This window comes from Fistularia commersonii, chromosome 16 (assembly GCF_037954325.1).
Source record: "Fistularia commersonii isolate RoL2024-O1a breed Wild chromosome 16, RoL_Fcom_v1.0, whole genome shotgun sequence".
Lineage (NCBI taxonomy): Eukaryota > Metazoa > Chordata > Actinopteri > Syngnathiformes > Fistulariidae > Fistularia > Fistularia commersonii.
The window spans coordinates 17,897,698-17,924,900 of record NC_141299.1 but is presented as its reverse complement, the minus strand read 5'-3'; the positions used below and the strand labels follow the sequence as shown (position 1 = coordinate 17,924,900).

The 27,203-nt window shown below is 45.9% G+C and overlaps 1 protein-coding gene across 1 annotated transcript in view; it reads right to left on the bottom strand.

The window, feature by feature from the left end:
* Positions 1-603: 603 nt before the first annotated feature.
* nek7 (NIMA-related kinase 7) overlaps positions 604-27,203 on the bottom strand; it is a 66,971-nt gene continuing 40,371 nt past the window's right edge. Inside the window, exons 6-10 of the mRNA XM_086162246.1 lie at positions 22,852-22,960; positions 21,551-21,658; positions 15,107-15,201; positions 6,024-6,137; positions 604-2,592 (exon numbers count right to left, since the gene is read on the bottom strand). Coding sequence (XP_086018372.1) covers positions 2,482-2,592; positions 6,024-6,137; positions 15,107-15,201; positions 21,551-21,658; positions 22,852-22,960 — 537 coding nt within the window. The 3' untranslated portion in view covers positions 604-2,481. The remainder of the gene's footprint in view (positions 2,593-6,023; positions 6,138-15,106; positions 15,202-21,550; positions 21,659-22,851; positions 22,961-27,203) is intronic.

Sequence of the window (27,203 nt, the reverse complement as noted above, 5' to 3'; positions counted from 1 at the left end):
TGCGGGTGTAATTTGCTCCGACGTGCTGGACGGAACGCAAAAACCCGAGTCTAGGCGAGTGCGCCACGTACACACTTGAGCGGTAGAAGAGACGGCGGAAGCTTTGTTGCAATAAGCGCCGCTGCGAGGCCTTCACGAGGCTCCTTAACGTGACATCGTGCAGCCAGAAAGCCAAACGACCAACGAGCCAATTATCAATGAAGGTTATCAGCTAACCGGGGCCACATTTCAAATATTGGAAATTTTAAGCGTAGAGTGTAGGTCAAAGAACGGCAGCGGCGCAGATGTGAGCGGAGATACATTGCAATGAAGATAAACCGTCCCTAACAAGCAACAGCCACCCTGAGTGCTGCATGTATATGTGTGTGTGTGTGTGTGTGTGTGTGTGTGTGTGTGTGTGTGTGTTAACGTAGACCGTGTTCTCTAAGCATAAACTGAAAACAGAACTGTTGTTTTTGCATCACGTACAGATTGCTGTTCAAAACACGGCACCATAGCAGATACATACATACGACTGCGTCTTCTGATTCCACGTTGCTTCTCTTCTTGGAGGAACATTTGAAACCTCAACGGTCAGTTGACCCACAATCATAGAATAGTCTATTTCGGGGTTATTTTGGTTTTATTCCTGGAGGGACTCCTGCGGAGCGTCGGAACAGAACTCCGGGACAAGAACTCCCGGGCAACGACAACAAAATACAATAGGTTTGGGTGCAAATCAAGACAGAGGATAAATAGCACTGTGGAAGGAGATCATAAATAATTAAAACTATCAGTGACGTTGAAGATGTTTTTACTGTGGTGGTGGGAGTCATCAGAGATGTGAATGCACAAAAATTAGGACCAAAAAAAAACTGCATCTTGCAATTGCAAACACAATTATTTGCACGTCTCAGAGGAAAGAATACTACAAGTGCATTATCAAGATACTCTGTTAACCATAACACTTTGACATTTTCATTAGAGGTTGTTTAGGGTTTTTTTGGTTTTTTTATGAAACAAATGTGGAGATTATTTTGTGTTATTTTCCAATAAAAGACAAATGCATGCAAATCCATGGTTAACAGGCTATGTGATAATGTTACACATACATTTGATAAGACGGTGAAATAAAGCCTTACCGGTCAGCGAGTACATTGTAATGTAAAGCAGCGCCGCTCACCGCGGCTCGCCGGTGTAAACCAAACCATTACGAAAACGACAGCATTAATACTATAGGACCTTCTTCATTATGTACAGTAAAACAAAATTAGTCCCATTAGCGCTTGTTTTCTTTGAAAAATATATTTCAGATAAGACACCTAACTATAAATATTTGAATAAACTAACGGGTTCTCTTTTCGTGTGACTCGTTTCTTTGGTATCGCGACTGAGGATTAGAAATGCGACGAGCGGCGTGGACGGAAACACGAGCAAGGCGTCCGCATCACTTATCGGGAGACACACACACACACACACACACACTGCAAACTCACACGCAGACGTCGACTTCTGGATTTTTTCGTCCGATTTTGCGAAGGGGGTTTGAGCGACCCGTTCTGTTTCACCCTCGCACTAAAATGCGCCGCGCAGGTCGAACTGAGGAGGGTTTTATATTTTTGTATCTGCGACAACAGTAAACAGAGGACTTCTTCGCCACTTCTTCGGTGCTGCCAAAGCGGCGTTCGGGAACAATCAGAGACAATAACTGAATGACTAGCGTTCAAAGAGTTGCAGAGATATCTGCTCATGTTCTCCCCGGACCCCTGCAAATCACCCGCTACCCTCTCGACCATCCCTCCTCGTACATTCATTAGACATGATCACCCTGCCGGCCCTCCAGTACCAGGGTAAAAAGTGCATCGTAAAAACACTTCTGTCACGGACGCTCTGTTGCGTCTCCCTGTTTTCCCACGGCTGCGTCCTCCCAAAATACGTTTCGACTCTCTCTACGGGAGCATCGGCTGACCGTACAGATCTCGCGAGACCCACCGGACTTGCAAAGTCGGAATATTTTCGCGTGCCGTTTCAGACGGGAAGCGACTCCCGTCCTTTTTTTTTTTTTTTTTGCCGCTAATCTTAAAATTTTCAGTACGTGTGCTTTATAAATAACACCTGCTCGTCGCAACGTCTGATGAGTTGGGTTCGATACACGAAAATCCAGAAAATGTGCGTATCAAGGCGATAGCGAACAGATCAGTGACTTACAATACGTGGATTTTTCAGCGTCGTGTCATTATTGAAGTCTAGGGAACGGGTTGCATCTGAAAAGAAGTCGTCTCTGTAATCTTTGTCCTCGGGCAGAAAGAATTTGGGCTGTCAGTCACCGAACAGACTGCGCCACCACATTGGAAAAATGGTGTTACATGTACTACTTATGGCAAGGAGCTCTGGAGTAAGTTATGGTATAAAAGCTGATAGAAGTGTACACGTCCAGCATGAAAAGAGAGGTGGAGGAGGTGGAGAGTTGTCCTACACGCTGAAGTGTGTGTAACTCGGAGCTTAGCTGCCCTGCGTTAGGCTTTGCATATGTTTGGCGATGTCGTACACATAGGTGATGTCCGGCCTCTTCTCCGGGTCGGGGTTGATGCACATATCTACCAAGTTCCTCAGCTGGGGAGGGAGGTAAAAGAGAGAAACAGTACAATTAAGCGACACTCAGCGATGGCGCGGTACTTCAGAAATCAGCGGAGAATTTTTCGAAACCGCCGGAAACAAGAGAGCCGCTCTGCTTTTAATGAGCTCTTTTCATAAGAGCAAAAACAAGGCAACAGGTAAGCGGGCTGAGACGAAGACGCCGAGCACGCTAATCTCTTATCGGCCTGCTGCACCCGAGTCCACGCCAGACACACTAACCCACATGCCCGTGTGTGCACACGTTCGCTGCTGCCACTCCATTGCCATCCGGAGACAGCGCTTACGCTGGAAGCCGAGCGAAGCGGCTGATTGGAGCAGATAGACAGACAGGCTCGCAGGCGGAACAGCCACCGCCATCATTAAAAAAAAAAAAAAAAAAAAAAAGGGAAGGGAATAAAGAATAGAGAGGAAAAGTTGAAAAAAACAAAAACGTCTCGGCGGGGTCGCTATGGTAACCGCCTGCCAACTTCCTGGCCGCTGTTGCGTGGCACCGGCTTGGGCGAGTTCTCGTCAGCCGTCGTGCGCGCGCGCGTGTGTGTGTGTGTGTGTGTGTGTGTGAGAAAGAGAGATGTAAATTCAGACAGTCTGAGAATTAGTCCCAGCGAACGGAGATATGGGAGGGTGCAGAAAAGATGCAGATATGTAAAATATTAATGCACTTCTTTGCATGGCGAGTGGAGTGGGGGGTGGTGGAAAGTGTCAGGTGGAGGGAGCTGGGGGAGCGGGAGCTGGTAAAAGGAGCGCAGACGGAGATGGTTAAATGACACAACAAAGATGAGCAGCTGACAGTTTGCCGCCGATCCTTCAGGAGCATTGTTTACATCCAGACAGGCGCTGTAGGCACCCCCCTCATCTCCATCTCTCCATCACCCTGTCTCTCGCTCTATCGTTCCCCCTCTCTATCGCTTTGTCTCCCTTTCTCCTGGATGGGGGTGACATGTGGGGCAACGCGAGAGCTCCGAACGGCGGGTGTGCGGAACTCCGGCGACTGCCAGAAATCTGCACTTGCACGTCGGAGACGCGCAACTGCAGACTTGAAACGACTCACAATTAGCCTTTGTCAAGCTAATGAAGTAAATAACACAGCGGTGAGGAAAGCCCTCTCCGCGGGAGGTGATATCATACCACTGACACATGAATAAATGAAGCGACTTGAATCTACCCGCTGCGGACCCCTGTGCACGCCGTCCACGTTTGTATTCCGACCGCTTATGGCGTAGCCGCACTTTTGTTTGGCTAAATCGATTCTCATGATTATAGCCTAACCTTACCGATCAAAAGGCACCCGTTATTTTACCACATCGTGTGAAACAACAATGCGCTACTCAAACAAAATAATGGTCCGCAGGCAGTAATAGAATGCCTTACACGCCACGCAGGTATAGAAGTGTGATTTTTAGTTTAAAAAACCGTCATTTCTGGACGATACGCCGCGACTTTTTTCACGTAAACAACGATGCGGCTAATATGTGGACTTTTTTGGGTGGGGGACGCTAACGAGCTTCACGCCGCTAACGGACAGATGAAACGACCGGGAAATTCTGAGTCCGTTCAACTCCGACACCGAAGAAGACGACTTTGACGGGTTTAGTGCGCAGGAGGAAGCCCGAGATAGCGATCGGCAAGCCGGTGTGGCTTATGTTGAGGTGCGCTCAATAGTCCGGAAATTACAGTATATTATACGTCATTCATATAAACAGTAAATGGTAAACAAAAGATAGATATTGTCTCGGTGCATTGCATTTATCCAAACAGTGGTTGTCTAGTACAGGATTGGGGAAAAGCCCTCAACTTCACGGCGCAAAACCTGGCATAAAGTGATACACAGGTCTATTTTAAATATTTTTGTTTGGATTAAGCAAACAAAAATGATGACCAAATAGGTTTTGTTGCAATGCTGTATACATGTAAACCCAGGATCTCAAATGTTGAATTGTGCTGTTTTGTATCATTTTAGGGAAAACAACTGTGATCTTTGGATCCGACAACATCTTCCAAATATTACTCTTTGTCTGAAAATTCAGTTAATGACATTCAAACCGCGCAAGGCCTTTGATAAAACACTCCTCCGGCCGGCCGGCCCTGGGTCGTTTTTACTGCCGAGCGAGAAGCTGGCGGGGTAAGAGTCAGCACCTCGGCATCTTGGCCCGCGGTTCGCTCCCGGACACCAGCGCTCCCCCCGGTCGGCGGGGCGATCTTTAAGAATCTTGGGGTCTGGTTGACAAGCGAGGGGTGGATCAGTGCTGCATCTGCAAACCGGTCAAACCCGGACCGGTTTACATCTCCGCCAATGTTTCGTCTCACACATACGGCCTGAACTTCGGCGAATGACGGAAAGGTGGAGGTAGCGGTTGGGCGTGGCCAGAGCCAGTTTCCTCGGCGGGGCGGCCGGGCTTCGCCTCAGAGACGAGCGGAGGAGCGCAAACATCTTCTGAGCAGAGCCGCTTTGCTTTCGGAAAAGAGCCGGCGGAGGCAGCGGGGGCGTCCGCGGCCGGTCTGAGCGCTCACGGCAGGAGACGGCCGAGGCATGTCCACCTGGCGGGAGGCCCTGTGATCCACCAAAAGCATGCCAGAAGGATAGATCTGACCTGCCAGGCCTGGGAACACCTGGTTCCTACGTGACCTGCCCATTCAGCTGCAACCGCAAACCCGATGTTGATAAAGAAATTCAACAAAGGCTCACGCATGCTAACTATCAAACATTTGGAAACACAATTTAGGGGAAAAAAGCCCCTTGTGCCACCACGCGATTCGTCGAGTCGGTCTTGAACTGTGCGTTATTTGTGTACCGACGGGCACGTGAATGTTTTTTTTTTTTTTTTGTGTGTGTGTGTGGGGGGGGGGGGGGGGGTGCGCCATCCACACAAAGACGCCATGCAGATGCAAAACCGTGCGCGTTCATGCACACGTCACCGGCAATCAGCAGCAAGGCGATGGCTAACCGCAGCCTGACTAGATTACATCTAGGAGCACGAACCAGGCTATGCAGAATTACAGCAGATGATTTCACATTTAGTAAGGGAAACGCGACACCGCGGACCGTTTCGTCTCCTGCCCTGCTCTGTAGCGCCGCCAGATGCTTTCGATATGCGCGTTTAATTTTCGAAAAGGTTAAAACCATAGCCGGTCTTTTGATCACGGAATAATGATATTACAGAGCAATATCATAGTACGCCGAGGCGGTTGGGGGAATTTCACATTTCATATAAAACACAAAATTATCTAGGACGGTCATAAATGTAGGGCTCGGCTTGTTACGTTGCTACTTTCGAAAAAGAATTTGATCGTATTCCATCACGATTTTTCTTCTTTTTTTTTTTTTCCCGGAGTGGCGCACTCTTTTGAGAAACTCAGCAGGTCTGTTTATTTGGTGCCGCAGTCATGGCTGTAACTCATGCATAACTTACCTCCTCTGAATAGTGATCTGACGGAAGGGGCGGGTAATCACACTGTTCTATCTTCTTACAAAGGGAGTAGAGGTTCATCTTATCCCCGTAGAATGGACTCTGCAGGGCTGCCATCTGAAAAATCGGAGGACATTAACATTCAACGTGAGGACACGACCGGAGAGGAAAGCGAGAGGGGAAGGTTTATCAGAGAGCAAAGTTAAAAACGGAAAAGCCAAAAACAGATAATGACTAATAGTCTCGGCATCAACGTATCCGTGTCCGCGTGTTCAATCGTCAAACAGCGGGACGCGCGACGTGAAGTGAACCTAATTAAATCAAACATTTCACATACAGGTTTTTTTTTTTTTTTTTTTTTTTTTGCCGCTCGATACAAAAAGGAAAAAACCTGTGAGCTGCGGATTTTCCTCGACGCATCGACATCAAAGATTTTAATCTAATTTAATTCCTGGATGCAGTTCAATCAGTTGTGCTCTGATTAACAGGCAACCTTCATCGGCTCATTGAACAACATTGTGTTGCGGGAGGCGGCCCGACTTGTTGCGTACGACAGCCTGATTCAGGCTCTGACCGAGTCGCTGCGGTTAAGGGAATGTTCCGGAGGATCCGGTTCGTTTTATTTCAAAATGAACAATCCAGTATTTCAATGCAAGACTGTCTATCGCACAGAATCAAGTTACATTTGACACGGCTAATTATCAAGCATTGTGGAATGCACGGTGGCAGCTTTACTGCCATATTTTAACCCGCCTGCTAAAAGCTACCAAACACCACCTTGCTGGCGCCAGCCGTGCACGCCGGCTCAATGACTCACACTTTTGTCGCGCATGCTTTGCCACACTCTCTCCCGTGACCAGATTACACGAGTCAGTAGCTCTTCTTGCATGAGTAAGGAACGTAACGCATGAAAATGGATATGCAGATAAACTCTCGTACCGACGATGCGAATGCGTTGCTTTGACCGGGTCGAACGACAGCGCGCAAAGCTGTCGGCTAACAAAAACGCAATTCGATAAAAACAAAAATGCAATTCGATAAAAACAAAATGTAAGACAGCGAGCCGGCCCGCGGAGATCTTCGAAAAATACGAGGCCGTGTAAAATTACTTTCACGGTTAAAACAGCGTCGTGATGAAAACACACAAATAATGGTGTTTTCACCGCATGTTGCTGTAGGAGCAACCCATCGGCGTCACCCTGGAAGAGCAGACCACTTCACCGGCTCGCAGGGTTGTTTTTTTACGTCATCTCCACCGAAAGACGTGTCAGACATTGACGGCGCAGAGACGGAAAAGTTCTGGTCCCTATCGGGCAGATTCTGACAGGGTCTGTCACGGCGTCCGGTGGGACGTCAAGATGGGCGCTGACGCAGCATCTCAGCGGGTAATCTCTGCTCTGGACACCATGCACTGTTTCCATTCCATGAGGTCTTTCACATTAAAATACTCAAATTATCACAGAATCATAGGCTAAGCGAGACTTTGACAGTCGCACAGCAGGAGCGCCGTCACAGCCGGGCATCTTTCTCCGACAGCCGAAGGGATGCGATCAAAAATACAGTCTGACTTCAATATCATTGATTTCAATTTTGTTAAAAACTATCTTTTGCAGGCAGGAGCAGTTGCCATATGACATGACACGACACGGGTACAAACTCTCAATACCGCTGCTGTTATCCACCTCGAATAATGGATTACACTTAATTAGATGCCATGTTAGTTTCCTCTAATGTTAAATCAAGTCAGTCCAGGATATAAATAAGATAGCTTTTGCAGCTTTTTGTCAATTTGTTGAATGAATGCGATAAATATCAATTCAAGGCCATCGGACAATTCACTTAACCTCTTACGTTGACGCCATAATTCACTGAATTTAGTAATTAGGAGCACAGCTTGTCCTAATCTGGTTACTCTAGCAGTTGCAGACCGTCCCTCCAGCCAAAGGCATTGTCAGCCTTTAAAAAGACAGAGCTGGTAGCAACGGGTTTGCATAGTGGAGTGGAAACTGGATTAATGGCTAGCGTGAGAGCAAGAGACTCATCTGCAAACAGTGAGGATCCACAGCTCCGGGTTGTCACACTTTGACACAAAGGCAAGATTAATATAGAAGCTCTAAAAGTCATAACTGCCAAAAATATACTGCTCAAAAATACACTTAAACAACACAAGTCAGTCACAGTTGTGTGAAATCAAACTGTCCGTTGAGGAAGCAACACGGATCGATTTGGACTTGTTTTAAGGACATTGCATCGACGTTGGATCCGCCTGGAGTGTGTTTTTACACTTTCATTCGCAGTCCAGGCCTCCATGGGATCAAACATTTTGATTTCTATTGATCATTTTGGTGTGATTTTGTTGTCAGCACATTCAACCATGTAAACAACAAAGTATTTCACAAGAATATTTCATTCATTCATATCTAGGATGTGTTATTTTAGTGTTCCCTTTATTTTTTTTGAGCGGCGTACATTAATTCCAGTATATTTTACAGTCTATTTTAAAAAATTCACCCCCCGGGTGACCCATTTCTCTGTGACGATAACCACACACACTTCCAGGGACACACACCCTCACGCAGCTCAATAGATTGGTGTTGCAGCAGCTGCTCTGTGAGCAGTCACATGTTCGGTGGCGCCGGAGCCCAAAGACAGATGAGCTGCTTCACTTCATGAAGGAAAACATGAAGTCACAGAGGAAAGCAGAAGTGAGGAGAGGAATGAGAGAGAGAGAACGGACAGGCTGTTCTCCAGGGAAAGAATGAGGGGTATGAATGCATGAATTCTAATAACACGTCACACCTTGTGCTCGCCGTTGTTTACTCCGTTTACAGCCGTGTTTTCATCTGTTTACAACATAAACAGGAGGGACCGGAAGTCCAAACTTTGCGGTGTCAAATCAGTAAGGAGACCCGGTCACACAAGTCGTCGACTCCGATCAGATCAATCGGCGCGATCCATTCAAAGAAACAAGTCGGATCCACAAAAGCAACCCAAAACAAATGGCCTGCGCTCGCCAAGACCGGGCTGGAATTGTATTCACGCTGCATTTGTACAACAAACCCCAACGGGTTTTCTGCTCTGACAATTACTCTTGCTGCTGTCACAGCAGGTGGGAAGGGTGAGGAGATGGGTTGGATTCTGTGGATCTGTGTGTGTCAGCAACAACACACACTTCCTATTTGTAGCCCGGGACACACACAAATGCTTACTCACTGGGTTTGAAACACATGGACTGTTTCTGTTTATATAAATTTACATTGACAATGAAGCATCTATCCGATCCATCGGCAGACTTTAACCAAAACTGTCTGGTTGTAGAACCACGAGAACTATTTTACTTTAAATACTCAAAGCACATACACATTACTGGAAATGAGATCACATTTAAGGTAAATACTTGGGAGTTAAGGCTTACGTACAGTTTGTTGGCTTGGCATAATACAACACACACACACACACACACACACATATAATAATCACTATTTCATGCAATGTTATTAAAGGTCTGTTCTTAGAAATAAGACTTTAAATATAGCGTGTTAAAAAGACTCCCTTGATATCAAAACTGATGACTGATGGATTGTAAACATTCAGGAGTGTGTAAGAGGTGATTGGACGTGACTTGTGTTACACATTGTTTTCTCTCAGATTCAGTGAAACAAATTCAATACCGGATTCTGGTATCCTTTCTTCCTTGTCCACAAAGATGTCATGATGAACTCCGGATGACTTGTGTTGCAATGTATTCATTATCAAAGTGCATTTGTATCAGGAAACTATTGTGGAGTACCATGTAACTCCCACCCCTTTATTGTCCTGTGAATCCACCGCTGACCTTCACATAAAAATCTACCTTGCAATTAAAACTGAATTAAACGGTCTAATCACGGGTCACGCCGAGCCTCTCGGGATTAAGTTACCATCTCATTTGCCATTTGCACTGAGTGCAAGACATTTTGAACCAAGGTCAAATGATAACTTTTCCCTTCGACGCAGAAACTAAAAAGCGTCCACAATCAATTCCCCAAAGTAGAAGGCAGAGCCAGCAAAGCTCAGAAGACCAACGACCGGAGTCTCATCTCTGCTGGCTATGTTTCAGAGGGGTACGAAAAGCTCTAAAGTTAATTCTATTGATTTTGAAAAGAGCATTTAGTAGAAACGCGCATGTTTTTACTACTACCGCTTTTGGCCTGTGTGAAAGGTGGGGCGCGTCCGCTTAAGGTAGCAAACATAGATTTCACAAAAAGAGAAACAAAACAGGGAGACACGGGTCGAAAAAAAAAGAAAGATCAGCAAGCGAAAGACTGGAGGAGGCAAAGGGTTAAAGAACATCCCATCGTATTTTCATGCATCTTCTGCTTTTGACAGATGAAAAATGTCAACTGTCCTGTTTGTATTTGGGAGTTTTTGCACTATTCATCTGCTTCATTAGTGCCTGCTGCTCCAAGCCTGTGACAGCTGCCGGCCCCCTGCTCTGCACACGCACACACACACACACACACACACACACACACACACGCACAACAAGCAGAAAAATGCATGCCCACACACAAACACACTCTTAATCCCCCCCAAGACTGTCGTTGCAATGGCTTAGATGATTGACTCAGTCTCTGACCTCTTGGGCCCCAGAGTGTGTTATATATGTGTGTGTGTGTGTGTGTGCATGCGTGTTTAAGGTTCATTGATATTCGAGAGAGATACAATGTACACGCATGCCTGCTGTCTGAGGGTGTGAGCTTTTGGTGGCACACACACACACACACACACACACACACACACACACACACACCCAGTCCTTTGTTCCGGCGCTCCTCTTCAGCTGGCGAGGTTGTGCACTCCCCAGCCCGGCCATGTAAAGCCAATATTCCTGTCCCTGTGAAAGGCCTGGAAAGGGTCTTCCAGTTTAATTAACAATGATCTCTCTCTCTCTCTCTTTGGCTGTGTGTGCCAATTAATAGGAGCTGTGAGACTTGAGTTTTAGTCGTCTGTCCCGCGAGCACTTGCAGCACGGGACAGAGTTCTCCCCCTGCTCAATTATAAAACATACAGAATCATAAATGCAATTACTGCTACACTGAACACATCAACCTGGAAGTGTTTACGTAGTATTATATACGAAAAAATATGTATTTTGTGCCGGTTTCTTCGTTTCCGTCAATGAACGCACCCACACACACACACACACACAGACAAGCGTGTGTGTTTTTATGTGCGCATCAGCGCTCCGTGTGGCTTTATGATGATATATTAATGAAGGTAAAAAAGTCAACGTCTAAGGACAGTCGTTAAAAATATACCTCCGCCGGGTGGAGTCTTTGCTCTGATTTCAACACGCTAAAAAGAAAGGGTGAAATAAGAGGGACGAGTAGAAATGAGAGAATAATTAAACGGGCTGGATTGAGGAAACTCTTTTTAGGAAAACTCATCTTCTGTCACCATTTCAACCAGAGTAAGAATTTACACAACCGGCGGAACAGTAGGGAATACACTCATTTGCATTTTTTTTTTTTACTCACATCTTCCATGAGATAATAGCAATACCAGTGTTGTATCTCCAGCACGCAGGAGGAGCCAGGAGCTCAAAACAACCTTACGTCTACTTCGCCCGAACAGGAAACAAGCTGAGTTGCGAGGGCTTCTGATACGGTGTGCAAGTTTGAACCTAAGTGGCTGAGTGAGTTGTTAGATTTTCCACACTGACAAAAAAATAAAAAAATAAACAACACCGTATAACGAAACCAAAAAAAAAAAAAAAAAAAAAAAAAAGAGGTTAAAGGAGAAGCAGGTTTTTCTTTGCAAACGCGCCGCTATCAAAAACACAGAGACTTAGCCAGAGGGCAGATCATCACATGCAAACGCCAGCTGCTGAGAACCTAGCATTTTGGGCCTCATAAAACCAACATCAATACAGAGGGGAGGGAGAGGAATGAGACATGGGCACAGTCAGAGGTATGGATGGCTGAGTTCCATACAGGAAGGAGACGCATTCCTGCAAAGCTTTCCTCCTTCGCTAACCTTCACACAAAATCCACAACCACAGCCCGTCTGTTGGAGCCGGCGGATTGTCGAGCGAGGAGCCCGGATGTCCCGGCGACGCAAGAAAAAAAAATAAATAAAAAATAAATAAAAAAACAGGTTTGGAGCGGGAAGGGGAGAACCCGAGCCCCGTCGCGATCCGACCCGGGCGCTTTCTCGGCGGGTCATCCCGGGAGCCGGGGTTCGGGAGGCGAGCGCAGGGCCGGGTCGGGAGACGTAATGGAGTCGGACGCGGGGAGAAAAGGATCAAACAGCATGGATGATGAAGATAGACGCGGATACAATGACCGGGTATTGACAGACGGACCCTTTGGACTCTACCCGACCCACGGGCGCAAGAATGAAAAACGCGCCCGAGCACGTGCGCGTACAAGATCGCTCACCGGTAGCGTCCTCGGCCCCTGCAACATCCAGAGTGAAATCAATGAGTGCCACAGGGATGGGGTTTGGATTTCTATGTGAATTCCTTCTGCCTGAAGGTTAAGTGAGGAAAAGGGAGGCCTACAGAGGGAACTGAGCGGAGGGGAGGAGAAAAGAAGGAGAGTTGGAAAGACGGGGGGGAAGTTTCCTGACATTGTGCATGCACTGTGGAGTCCTCTCACCGAGCAGGCTGGAAAGCAAGTGGGTTCTTCAAAGAGAATATGCATGGTGTGGTGTGCACGGCTCTGGTAACAATAATGCTATAAAATCTTTATCTCCACAGGCTCTGTGCATGACTCACCTTGACCTGATGGCTGGAGTTCTGTCTCTGCTCTTGTACCTACCGTTGCGTGCCTCTCTCCGTGCGCCTCCCATCTTTCGCTTCTCCCCGGTAAATCTATAACCCCGCTCTCGTCATTTGCCGTTTTCTCCGATCGCTTCTCCTTTGCTCTTTCCGTCTTCTAACCTTTCATCCGCTGCAATTTTTCTTTTTTTTTTAATTCTCTCCGAGGACTCCCGCTGCCTATCCCCTTACTGTTGCACAGCTTCCCTATGTTGTTCTTATAGGAATTCCTAAACTTCTTCTCATTATAGCTTTATCCCCTTCCTCTTCATTTCCTCAGGGACCAACAAGTCTCCCCCCATTTTATTCCTCCACTGTTTCCCTCCTCGTCTCTCGCTGTCTCAGGGGCAGATGTGCTAACACGTTACCGCCCGTTTTAGACGTTATTTTGTCACTCCGTGCGCTCAAAAATGTAGAAAGTGCGTACAAACGGACCGCACATATCTAAAACCTTCATGCATATGCATCCATGGAAGGGTTGAGGAAAATAGCGTTTTTTGTTTTTTTCGCAGGATCATTCGAGGAGAAGCGAAAGAAGCAGTCGTGATGTATTCGCTCCTGTGTGAGAAAACTTTGGGGCGAAATAAGAAATAGATTTCTGCGCGGGTATTTCTCTATCCATTCAATGCAAGAGTGACTGATTGACATAAGCGCTGTTTTTTTTTCTTCCTGCGTTTGCACACATTTATACGGCGATAAGAGGAGGCTTTACTTTTGTGGCAATTTACATCCCGCCGTTCTTTTCCATCTCATTACAAGCCAATATCGACTCATGTGGCGCGAGTGCGGTTGTTACAGGCGCACAAATAGCACCATTTAGAACGTCCTCATCGCTGAATGCTTTATTTCATTTGAACGCCATTTGATGTTTCCATAACTGACTCGATTCTACCTGTGAATCATTCTGTTTTATGGCTAGAAATGGTCAAGAAGTAAAACACCGTGATGATTGAATTAGCCGACGGACGCTGCACATTTTGGACTTTTTGTCTCAGTAATCACCATCATCTACATGTCTGCCTTCTGATCGATCGCTCGATTTTTAAGAAGGCGGGGTAAGCATGCGGAGGTAAACTGGGCGGGACCTCATGGAGATACCAGGTTCGGTTTCCTGGGCAACTGGACCCGCAGACCCGACGGGGCAACCGAGGAATCCGGAACATGTTTAAACACTTTCTGCGTTGGATAACACTGGCATGATCCCACGATGAAAATATCAAAACCTGTGATGTAATTGTACTGATTGTGTGCGTGTCAGAACCGAGTGGAAATGATAAAAATCAATAACGGGTCCAAGTAAGAAAAGTGTCGCAGAAACCACCTTGGGGTGTTTGGTTGGTTGTCCGGGAATGAAACCTGCAAAGGACCTACCGATGCACCGAGAGCGGCGTAACCCCCTGCAGTGCGGTTATCACGACCCATGCTAGTAGCATTCAAGATTAAAAGCGATCCCGAAAAACGCGGACACAAAATTCGACCGGAGTCACCCGGCGATTTCAGCCAACCACGGCTGCGGTGCATTGTGGGGAGCTAATTCGCACGAAGGGCCGCGGTCTCTGAGCAACGATGACCCGTAAGCTGCGATCAAACTACTTCCCCGCACATTCTCCACCTCCGTGCCCGAGGCGGCGTGGAGAAGGCGTAGCCGCCGGTGCGTTGAAATGCAGCCCAAGTGATCAGCAACTCCGGGGAGCGAAGCAAGGAGGAAAATGTGGGTGTCTCCTCGGCTGACAGCGTGTCTCTGAATAGTGTGCGTCTTCAGCGCAAAGGTTGGCGAGGAAAAAAACCTCAGCTCGCCGGCGATCATCCGTGTCTATCACTGTTCTGCTCCTCTCTTTGGTCTTTGTTCCCTCCGCCGCTCGGTGTGGTCTGCGGCCGAGCCCCGTCGCGTTCGGCTCCCGACTAATCAAACTAGTCAGGGTCACTGGGCGGCCTTATCTAAAACACATGGCCGTGTCACTTCTCCTCACTCGCTAGTTTTTCCACATTCAAAAAGGTCCCCGACTGAAAATTATCCAGAGACCGGACGCGAGGCGCAGGGATGCGAGCTGGACGCGCACGACCGACCCATTGAACGGCGATAAACCGTTTTATTTCACAAATAATGACACATACGGAGCGCCGTATATCGTTGTTCAGTATGTAATTTTAAGATATTCCGTGGCGAGCGGGATTCGGGAGATTTCCTTTGTTTATGTATGAGTGTGTGAACAAGCGGGTTCTCGCGTCACTCTTACAGCCGGCTGAGAAGGTGACAGTGTGTGCGCACATTCTGGTAGTTTACCTCGTAGAGCAGGCATCCTAGCGACCAGATGTCAGATTTGAAGTTGTATCCGTTTTCATGTATCCTCTCTGGTGACATGTAGTAAGGAGTACCCACTGGAACAGGGAGGGAGAGGAAACAACATGAGGAAGAAGAGGCAGAAAGAGAAGAGACAAAAGAAAAAAAAAGAGAGAGAGCGAGCGTTACTACTTTGCATGGCAACTCGGCGTGTCCCGCAGTTTATCGACATCACTGACAGGGCACACGGTGTAAGAAACCAGGTAAAATTGTGTATCTTCAAATGGTGACAAGTTCAGAGGTTGGAATACTCTCTGCGTTTCATTCGGAGTTCAAGAAAAGAAAACCGGAGGGAGACATTAAAAATTTATTGCCTCGAGTAATTCCAAGTAAGCTAAAGTAAGATGATATTTAAAAGGGCTAAGATGTCATTGGTGCACATCCATACAGCGCAAAGGAAAAAACACTCAAGTCTCATATATTTCAGACGTTTGCACACACAATACAAATAAATCAGTTTTGATTAGTGGAGCCAAATGATCTGAAACAGTAGTCAGTGAATACGGTCAGGAAGCAGGAGTGGAGCCTTAAGCCCCGGCTCATTTCTGGTTCTGGTTTTGAAACTCAAGAATCTCAAACTGCAGCGGAGACTGGCAGCGCTCCAGAGAATCAGCCCTCCACGTCCATAACGCGCTGCCTTCTTAGCCGGGATTCGGGCTGCTTTTTGCATTTGCTTTCTGTTTGCTGTGAAAATCCATCAAGCGCATCCAGCAGCAGTTTTACATTAATGGCATATGGTTAAAGGATGGAAAGTTTACTAGCCCGCTAACCTGGGCCGCGCGGCGCTCCGCAGTCTGTGCTCGTTCCACGTCCTCTCAAGCGTGCACGGAGGCTTAGTAAAGCAGGATGATGGCATTTTATACCAAGTCTGCTGAGCTGGTTAAAAATGTCCATCAATATTATCCCTCCACGGTGTGTAGTATACTCTACAGCGAAGGTGGTTCCCACGGAGCTTACCAGCAAAACACTCCGAGGGAGTTCTGAGGTGTCCACTTGTTCAAAAAAAATCCCCCCGCTCTGCATATTTCTGTCGTTACTCCTTGCGTTACATTTGAAATCCAAAGCCCTCAGCATAGAATAATTGCTTTAATATCGGCAACCTTTCTTTCTGTCTTTTTTTTTCTTTTTCAAACATGCAGATGTCTGAGCAGTAGATGGAATACTGGGAAAGACCTGGAGAGTAACAAGTAGCTGCAGAGAGTTCTGTACAGTCAGCTTCGGTGGGTGAGAGCAGCTCTCAAGCGGTATGAAAATTGTATGAAAAAGTCATAACGGCACAAACTTGCATGCGTGTGTGTGTGTGTGTGTGTGTGTGTGTATGCGCGCACGCACACACACACACACACACATGCACGCACGCACGCACAAATTCTCCTGAGCCGTTCTGCGCATTAACAAGACAGGGGAAATATACAGCAAATGTAATTGCAATCAATAAAACTATTACAGAGGTGGCTATTAGATCTCAAGTCAATGAGAACTGAAATCAAACCTAGCACTTCTAATTTGGGTGCAGATCTAATTGGGCTGAGAAAACACACTTTGATCTTAAATGTGCGGTTTTGAATAATGAAGTGTTACCTGTCATTCTAAAAATAATCAGCCTCAGCACAGGGAAAGAAGCGGCAAGCGCAAAGATTGAGGAATAAATAGGGGACTGGGGATTGCTGTTTTAATTGGTCATCAGGCTGGAAATGTGGTTTGTGTGTGCGCGCGCGTGTGTGTGCATGTGTGCGTGTGTGCGTGTGTGTGTGTGTGTGTGTGTGTGTGCCAGACAGAGAAAGTGAGAGAGAGAAAAAGCTGCGAGGTCTCATGTTGCGGTCTGAACAAGCTCCCCTAACATTCATTATTAGTTGATTAAAAAAGAATCAGCCTCTCTTATGCTAATAGTTGCATAAAGCAGGCGGCGGCACTGGGTCCGGGCTCCTCCAGCATGCTAAATTAAGGGCACATTACTTATTCATGCAAATAAATTGAAAGTCATGTTGGGATTGATTTCCATTATTCTGAATGGCGATGACAACACTGTATTTTTCACAAAGTAGGCAGAGCGTCATCGCATTGGAGGTGAGATGCCAGCGAGCGCGAGGAATTATTCAAACTCCACACTTCTAAGGACTAAATGTAATGTTTAATGAACTGAAACTGGCAAAGTCTTAAATACATGTATTAATTTGATTGCCCACTTGCGGGGATTCCCTTATTAGTGCTTAACTTAAGCATAACCTGAAAGTTTCAGGGGTCAATTTAAACACAGAGAGTTCAAACGCTACCATTAACGGATTGAATCTTTATAATCCACTCCGCTCTTACTTTTGATAAATTTAAACAGGAAGTGCGTTTCTGCCGGCCGCTATACTGTTATGATCAAATTTCTCATTCTAGCGCCAGACTGGAATTCACACAACCTCAGATCTCACGTATTTTTATGGACTCGTAGTCCTCGCCGTCTTTGTATGCCCTGGCGCTCCCACGGTTTCCTTGCCGATTCCTCTCACGCACTGTCACTTTTCACCTACGACTCTCTATTTCACCGCTTTCTTGAAAACCGAGCATTTATATAAACATACGTCCGAATCGCCGTTATTATTTCCCGCTCCGGTTTGGCTCCAGTTGTTATTTATGTTACCCCGCGTCTCTATTTTCCTCCTCGTTAACACCTTCCTCATTACAGGTGTTAATTGCAGGTACATTATAGTATATATTACTGCCAATTGGCTAGCTGCTGGTTCTTTTAAGGATTATATCTGCATTTTTGCCTTTTGTTATCTATTTACCGGAAGCCCGTACGCCTATTTTTCAGATGTCTTCCGGAGACTCGATGTGATTTGCCAAGCTCGCGCGTGAGTGACGACACGTACTCCCCCGACGTGTGCGGCATTTTTCGTCTTCACGCGTGTTGCAAAAAAAAAAAAAAAAAAAAAAAGACTTCACGATTCCGTCCTGCCGTGTTTGCATGCTTTCAGCCAACATACAAGCGGGCGTATCTCCACGTGCACATACGTCTGTATAAGAGACAAAGAGATTGTCTCACAATGTGCGTGGAAATGTGTGCAAGATGAAAAAAAAACGGTGTGTGTGTGTGTGTGTGTGTGTGTGTGTGTGTGTGTGTGTGTGTGTGTGTGTGTGTGTGTGTGTGTGTGTGTGAGAGAGAGAGAGACTGGGTTGCTGAGCGGCTGAGTTGAAAGCCTGGGAGCTGACAGGCTGTAAGCCTGGACCTCCATCTCAGCTCCACCACGCTGCTCTACTCTTCAGCTGGGTGGCTGGGCTCATTACAGAACCACGTTGGTGCGCAATTGTGTACACACTCTCACACACACACACACACACACACACACACACTCCTTTACATTCTTTCTTTCCATCCTCTGCTCTCACTCTTGCGCTCTCAAACCTCTTCCTCTGTCACATTGTCATATTCCCTTTTCCTACTCTGCTCTTTCTAACTTTCTTTTGCACTGCTTTCTCTTTTCCCGTCAGTCTGTCAGATTCTTTTCTCTCCCACGAGTACGTTCCTCCTTTTTCCTGTTTATTTGTCACCCGTTCTTCCTTTCTTTACCCAACGTGTTGCCTCCTCGTCTCACCCTGTATTCACTCTCCCGTCTTCTGTTCTCTGCTTCTAGATTTCCCGCACCTTTTTCTTTCTCGGTCTCTCACCCATCCCTCCCGCCTGGGTTGGTGGAAGGGCAGCGGAGAAGGTTGGGACGTTGGAACAAGTAAGGTGCAGAACTGATAAGTGACGAAGAAAAGGGCACCAGAGAAATCCGTCACTGAAAGCCGCCACAAGGGGGGAACAGGGTTTATCGTCGAGTCTGACTCCACGGTAGGTTGTTTTCGCGAAAAAAAAAAAAAAAAAAAAAAAGCGACATTCGGTTTACATTTTGCTTATTTAAAAAAAAAAAGGAGGGAAGTGGCATTAAATGTGATGATAAAAAGTGTGGGGAGGTAACAGAGGGAAGATGTGGCGTCAGCCGCTGGAGCAGAGAGGATGCAGCAGGTGCGCTTGAGTCTGCAGGAGGTGGAAGCTCCACGCAAACGCTGGCCGGCCTGCCGGACGCACCAGGGGGTGGAGAAGGACCGGAAATGTGAAACAAACGGAGACGACACGCACGGATAAAACGGCTCCGTAATGAATTGCTTTGCTGAAGTTCTCGGTTTTATTGACGGCATTTAAGTCTTTTAAACGCTGCCAGGTTTTTTGTAGCCAGAAAATGTGATGGAGATGGGCTTATAGGTAATTTATTTGTTTACATTAAAAGGAAAAAAAACGACAATACTGACCCGAGACGTCTCAAAGAGTGCCGGTTGCTGCCGCTCGAGGCATTTGCGGGTTTCGTTACCAGATAATCGACGCGACGCTTCAGGTATGCAAGTAAAAACGAGGTCTCGACCCGATTCCACCGTGCGATTCCCTGGAAAGCACGGAGACGGATTCACCCGAGCCCATTCCGCCGTTCGGCGTGACCCCTCGGCTGCCGAGGCTGCCTCTCCTCGGTCGGCCTAAAGAGGGTGCTGTGGACTCAACGTTACGGCGAGCCATTCAGACGCTGTTTTTCACCCGCTCCGCCGGCACTGCAGGCGCCTCCGAAGATACGGCTCGAGGAGGGAAGATCATGTGATTCACACTTTTCCAAAGGCTGGGCTGTTGCCTTACAGAGGCTGAGAATAGCAGGCTGCTTGTGGTAATAGCAGTTAGCATAGGGAAGTGACACTGTGTGAATGACAGGTTTTTTTTTTGACTATTGAACTACTTTTTCTGTATATTGCAGGACTCGGAGCGACTCCTCCTCCGTGAGTCTCAGTATGAAAAGTTGAAACAATCACTATCGGCTTCAGGGACGCGATTTACATCGTATCCGTCAGTGTGTTTTACCACCTAAGACGTCGCAAGATCAATTTAAAGACGGTCGGATAATTACACCGAGAAAAGAAAGAGTCTGACTTGAGACTGAACGGACGAATACTGAAAGTAGCAAACTTCAGTTTTGTACTTGATGGGGTAGTGTGAAGAGTAAAAACTGTTTATTTTTTTTATATTCATTTTTTAGGACACAAAAATACTACTGTTGACTTTAGTGGGCGATGATTTTTGGTTTCAATTGCTACTTCGGGCACAACTTGTCCGCACTTGCACAATCTACAAATATTTACCGATATAAAAGGTGGTCATCACAGACAAGAACACGTAATATGAGTAAAGAGGCATTTTGCTGTACAATGAAAAGCATCTTGAGGATGCTTAATATTGTTGGTTAAATATTACAGCGTAAAGTGTCTATTTTTGAAATCCGCGTTGCCTTTTTTTTGGGGTTGAATTGAAACTTATTTACAATCAGAAGAACCAGCGCGTCTCCAGATACCAGCGATTTTGATGATTTCAAGGGAGGCTCCAGATACCTCACGGGATAATTTGGCGTGGTTTAACTTCAGCGTCTTTACAGCGTTCCGGGCCGTGACGCTGACAAACACAAGCGGAAGGACAGACGCAAGGGGGGGTGAGTCAGACAGGCAGCTAACAAATTGTTGGAGAGGTAAGCTACTGTTTTAAACACTGAGACACCTTTGAAGTGAGGAAGAGGTGTGTGTGTGTGTGTGTGTGTGTGTGTGTGTGTGTGTGTGTGTGCGTGTGTGTGTGGGAGGGGTCTCGGTGTGCAGTTATGATAAACCCCATTTATCCTTTAAAGAGAAGCAAATATCTAAGTCTTTTTCAAAGGAAATAGATTATCTATAAATGTCTCCATATGTCTCAGCTTATTGGCTCCACTTGTAAAGATTCAGTATAAATCAATATGTGGCTCATTTCTGGCAGATTTTCTTGGGTTCTGAACACCCTCTTTTTTTTTTTTTTTTTTTGTTTTAGTCTTCACACAACAATCCCAGGTATTTTGATGAATCTCAAATCCTATATAAAAATCTACGGCTTCGCCCAAAAAGAAAAAGAGGAAAAATGCTGCGGGTCGGTGATTTTGCATGAGTGACAGGCAAACCCTCTGCTGCCATTAATAACCCCGGATTGTAAAGTTTGTCGGCTTGTTTTACGGCGCACAGTCACAATCGGTGCTGTGTGTCAAACCTCTCTGGCCGGCATTCATCTGCGTAAGGGTTAAAGGTCAAGGCAACAGGAAGCAGCTAAGTGGCCTATGAAGGTGCAGGGCACAACTGGGATCAGGCTGCATGGCTGTGTGACACATGGCTCCGGTCTCACCATACCTAATGAAACACATCCAACTGCAGGTGATAACTGGAGAGGGGGGTGGGACCTGTGTGTGTGTGTGTGTGTGTGTGTGCGTGCCAGTGTGTGTGTCTGCCCGTGCATTTGCGTGTCCAAAAGCGGAGTGTGACTTTCATTATATATTTCCGAGCATATAAAAGACTACTGTGATGTACCGAGTGAGTGAGCAGCGGTGGTTTTGGAGCTGAAGAAGCGTCCCAGTCCCAGGTCTCCCAGTTTCACCACTCCTGTAGCTGTGATGAATACATTGGCCGGCTTGATATCTGCAAAGAAAAGAGAGAAAAAGAAAAAAAAAAAGTCGTTTAGTTTGTTACCGACTAGGAAGACTTTGCGGCGGTACAGGTATATGATCATACGTATGATTAAATCTGTGAAACAATTAATCAATGCGGTGATTTTCCTTCTCCTCGCAATGGTTTAAATGACACCGACGGATTAACACATTACATGTTGAGAAAAAATGATTTCTATCGCTGCCTCGACAGTAACATCAACGTGACCCACGTCGGCCTTTGAAATTTACTGCTTCCGTAAAAGCGCAAGCCGCTTTTTGAACGGGCATTCTCTGTTAAGAGGTCGTTAAAGCTCAGAGCTCAGGGTTCATTAGTGTCCCTGTTCACTAATCAGAGACAGTCCAGCGGAAGTACATCACCTGTAGCTGGAATTGTACGAGAGAGAGAACGAAAGAGAGGCTGCACATATGAATCCAGGACTTCATTTGACTGGGACCTATTGAAAGCATGTGAGGCCATTAACACTGTGTTCTCTGGTCTATGTTTTGCCCGACACCAACGTTTAAGCCCCCTGTTTTGAACTGGACGTAGTCTTGTTCTAACTGCTATTCTCGGCTAGCCTGCGTGTGTGTGTTTGTGTGTGTAATCTCGAAACACGAATCATTTTTCGGGTGTATTGCAGCTATAATTTTGCCCGTTAGCCGACCTCGCTATGACGGATGAAATTACTGAGCTGATGCGAGTGTGTCGTCGGGCATCTGCCGTTGCTTTGACACCTCAGAAAGGCTGCCCACAGCGTGCACGACACTCAAACTTCTTCATCCAGTTACTGGGATTTATTGGGTACAATTTTTTTCTGTCAATTGTGCAAACCACACCGAGTAAACAAAACAGAAAAAAAAAAAAAAATACACAAACAAATAGGAGGCTTAATTAAATCGGAATACGCCACATATTGTAAATGGTGCCGTGCTTTACGACAAATATATGTTACGTCAAAGAACGGATTTCAATTAATATTAAAATTACATTTACATATATTCTTATTGATACAATGCACTGAATTACTTTTTCACTTTTCAAAACAGTCCCTAAAGATAAAAATGTACCATTCTTTTCTGTAGGTTTTGTTGATTTGCATGTGTTTATGGTCGTGCTTAAATCTATGAAAAACGTGTGTGTGTGTGTGTGTGTGTGTGTGTGTGTGGACGTATCAATGCTACCTCTATGCATGACTCTCCGGGAGTGCATGTGTTCGAGCGCGCTGCAGAGCTGGACAAAGTACTTCCACACTGTCCTCTCCGGGATAAGTCTCCTCTGCTTCTTAAAGTGCTACAAGAGGGAAGGAAACACACACACACACACACACACACACACACACACACACACACACACACACACACACACACACACACACACACACACACACACACACACACACACACACACACACACACAGAGCATAGAATAAAGCATTTTTATGGGAATCAAACGCTGTTTTGTACTGCACGCAATACAATTTTAAGACGGTAGCAAGGTTTTTTAGTCTGTGAGCGCCAATAAAGGATTCATCCCCACTCTCGGTCCCCCGCTCTGTGGCTCCACTTTTAATGGGACCCAGACCGCTCTCCTCTCATTCCGTCCCTCGCCTAACCGAGCCTCGGCTCATTTTCTCTATTGCCTACAATGGAAAGCACATGCACTCTCGGGAACAAAGAAGAAATTTGTGGTACCTTCCAAAAACCCCTTCCATCTGGCACACAGCTCTTTCGCTAGGTACAGCGGTGGCCCACACTTTAAGTTGTTTTTCCAGTTTGTTTATTCTTGAGGGCCGAGCAGATCCGTGGAGTCTGGAGGTCCTTCACTAAAACAAGCGGCGAGAGCGGAGCCGTCGGACGGAGTCGCTCTCGGGCCCGACACCAATAGAAGGAGTGACAATCTGGAGTTCCAGCTCAAAAGAACAAAACGGAGAGTGTTCGGCCGCTAAAGTCTCAAAACGTCCAAATAACTTGTCATTTGGAAATACATATCCTACATGGAACTAAGTTTGCTCATTTGTCAGACCCTAAGTAACCCGCTTTATGCGTTTGGTATATGGTTATCCCAAGGTATACTTTGTGTCACTTTGAAGTTACAAAGTGGGTAATTAAACAGAGTCATAAATTATGACTTTTCTGGAGTAACAGAAGCGAAGTGGGGAGGGATTCATTTCACAGCCTCCCCCCACAGGTGTTTTTTTTTTCTAATTTGCTCCTGACAAATTAGCTGAAAATATCATTTTTCAACCAGCTCTACCAGCTGGATGAACCTTCGGAGAGGCGAGACGTTTGAAGGAAACGCCGTCCGGCCGTCGTCCCCTTTATGCAGATGGTGAAACGGGGCGTCGACTGCAAAGCACAACGGTGTCGACCGTTTGATTTAATATCTATTTTGAGGACACACACACATCCCGGCCGCCGACGGAGAACTTCCAGGCGCGGGAGTCACAGAACTGGACGTAGTCAAATGACCTTCTTTGGTTTAAGAGGAGCCCGTGCTGAGGTGTCCCGACTCTCACGGAGGTTATTGGTTCACAGGGGATTAAATTTGGGGGGTGATTAAGGGTATGTCTTCTTCAAAGGGCGGGTGAGTGATGTCGCCGCGATGGTGAAGCACCAGTCGGCTCCTCACAACGGAGTATTCCAGAGTTTTCCGCGCTCCGCTTGACGAGCGGCTGTGAAATGTGCAACAGATCGTCAAAGAAACCCATGCAGGGGTGTCTTCCAGGTGAAATTCTATAGTCATTTTGTACATTAGCACTAATTAGCAGGTAGAATGTTACACCGCTGTCTGCCCCCCTCCACGGCCTCCGATAGAAAATCTGTGTTAAGTTTTTACACTTTCATTAGATGGGACTGAATGCCTGCTGCAAATCCTGTGTTAAATCATGGGAGATAACAAGAAACCCAAATCGTTACACGGGGAGTGTCGAGTCCGTTTCTTCCTGTTAGTTACTTGTTAATTGTTCTAGACGCCGAATTACACCGGCTGGGTTGTAAAAGCAATAACTTCCTTGCTGTATATCACATACCCAGCCCACAAGCAGCACCGACTCTTTTTGATCTTTTTTTTTTTCAAATTCATTTAAATAATTTCTCCCATAATCTGTTTTTAAAAACGAAGACGGGCTTTGATTTACAGCAACATGCTCGAGCAACCTGTGTGTTTTTCAGGCGATAAAGGTGTTTTTTTTTTTGTTTCATCTCTACTATGATCATATTACACCTGCTGTGTTTTGAAGACTTGTGGCTTCTTGCAGCTAAAGGTCCGCCGTGCATTCGGGTTCTATGGTGGAGCGTCACTGTGTAAGATATGCGTGGATTTATTATCAATAGCGTTTTAAATACAATATGTTACGTCGCGAATGTGACATGAATATTTATAACTGGCGGATACATTGCTCCGTGTAAGCAAACAGACAATTCACAGGCAGGAATGCAGATTCTCTGCCTCGTTTGAAAGATAAAACACAAATCATTATTTTCAATTAATGAAATATTAGCTTTTAATTGAGAAATGATGAGCCAAACTTGGGAAATAACATTCTCTCAACTATAAATGGAACGCCTGCTTCCCTTTCTTCAAGCGAGAAATGAAACTATTCCATAAACCCCCTTCAAGAGTTCCTCGGCGGGGAGTTTTTCCGTTGGAAAATCAAACCTTTGTTTGCTTCAATTGGTAAACGAAGTCTTTCGCTGAGGAAAAACAGGACGAGGAGGAGCGGCGGCTTCATCGGGTCACAAGGATGATTCTAGAAAACCTACATGTCTGCTCCCGCTGATGAAGAAAACAGAAACACCTTTACGGTGTTCATTCTTCTTTTCTTAGCGTGGCTGAAATCCTTGCCTCTAACTATATGTATGTGTGTCTCTAATGTTTATAGAAAGGCTAAAACCCAGGCACCTTTGCAAGTCACCACAAATTCTGAGCAAACCTCCACCCTTGTAATTACAAACATGGAGGGGCAGATTGATTTATATAGCACCGTTCATGTAGATGTTGCTGGAATTCGAACCAGATGTGCGACATCAGAAGCATGAGCCAACTCGGGGCAATGATACCTTTGTTTGACATGAAAAGAGCATTCAGTTTAAATAATAAAACTGAAGAGATGGACATAAAACAACAGATGTAAAAGCTGCCGTCAAAATATCAATAGTAAATTTTGAAAGAACCTACAGGTTGAACGCAGAAACAGAGGTTTCTGATAATTGAGCTTTTTGATCTAAATTAATTCCCTAATGTACACAGACTTTGACAAAGGCAATGAATATATATTTACTTGGCTTTTTTTTTTTTTTATTTGAGGCAGCACGATGACGCAGCTGTTGAGAGCATCTGCCTCACAGCAAGAAGGCCCGGGTTCGATTCCGACGCGGCGCCATCTTGTGCGGAGTTTTCCCCACTCCCACACCATCCAAACACATGGCGGAGGTTCACTGGGGACCCCGGATGGTCCAGATGGTTGCTGGTCTCTGCACGACGTTAGAATGAGAGGCTGAATGGTTGCGCATCTCTATGTGCGGCCTTGTGATTGACCGGCGGGCGTCCGAGATGAACCCCACCTCTCTCCCCAAGCTCCTCCGACCCCCGAGTGCAGGACGAGCTGTAGCGATAATGATCTGATCGATGGATTGTTTTAATTAAAAATGAAAAGTTAGACGCAAAAAAAAAAAAAAAAAAAACAACACCGCACTCGCAGAAGATAAGTTTCATCGACTGCACATGACTCTGGGCAATGCCAACAGCAAAGACAATATTAGACGCTTAACATTTTCACTTTCCCTGAATGTTACGGGGAAAAGGCAAACCCATTTAAAGAGTAATTAACCCCGATACCTACATGGATTTAATCAATTTAATTCCATGAGTGTCAAACCTAACGTGAAGGTTTGCGAGGGAAGAAAAAAAAATCTTCAGAGAAGAAATGGGCTCCTCCAATAACGGCCCTCTTCAATATCGGTTGAAGCGAATAGTAATGGAGCAGTTGTTTACCCGCGAGGTGTGCACGTTGGTTTCCCTGCATGCGGAACCACTGAGCGCACGTTCCACTCATGCTAACGTCGACCGAAAGTTTCAAGAGCAACTTTAAACAGTGCCTTTTAACTCATTCGGTGGTAAAGTGTAACACGCCTGGCATACGTTTAACGTCAGCCCGCTGCCATTTGAACAATAATGAGGGAAGATTATGTGCAAAATTTGATCATGCGAAAATATAAGTGATTATACAATCCCTACATTAACACTTAGCTATTTGCAATTCGAGAAGTCTTTTCTCTTTTCTCTAATTTGAGAGCTCTGGGCACACATTAAATCAGAAAGGAAGATTGAGAGTGAAACTAATTTTCTAAGCCACCATACATGTTAATTAACTGAAATGTAAATGATAAAAATTCATTTTGTGACAAAGTTACTCTGCCCGCAAAGTACTGTCATCCAGACTATGGATAAATGTCAGAATATTTTTTCTGACCTGATTTGAACTATTTGAACTGATTTGAACTATCAAGGTATTGTTGATTTAGCTTCACCAGTT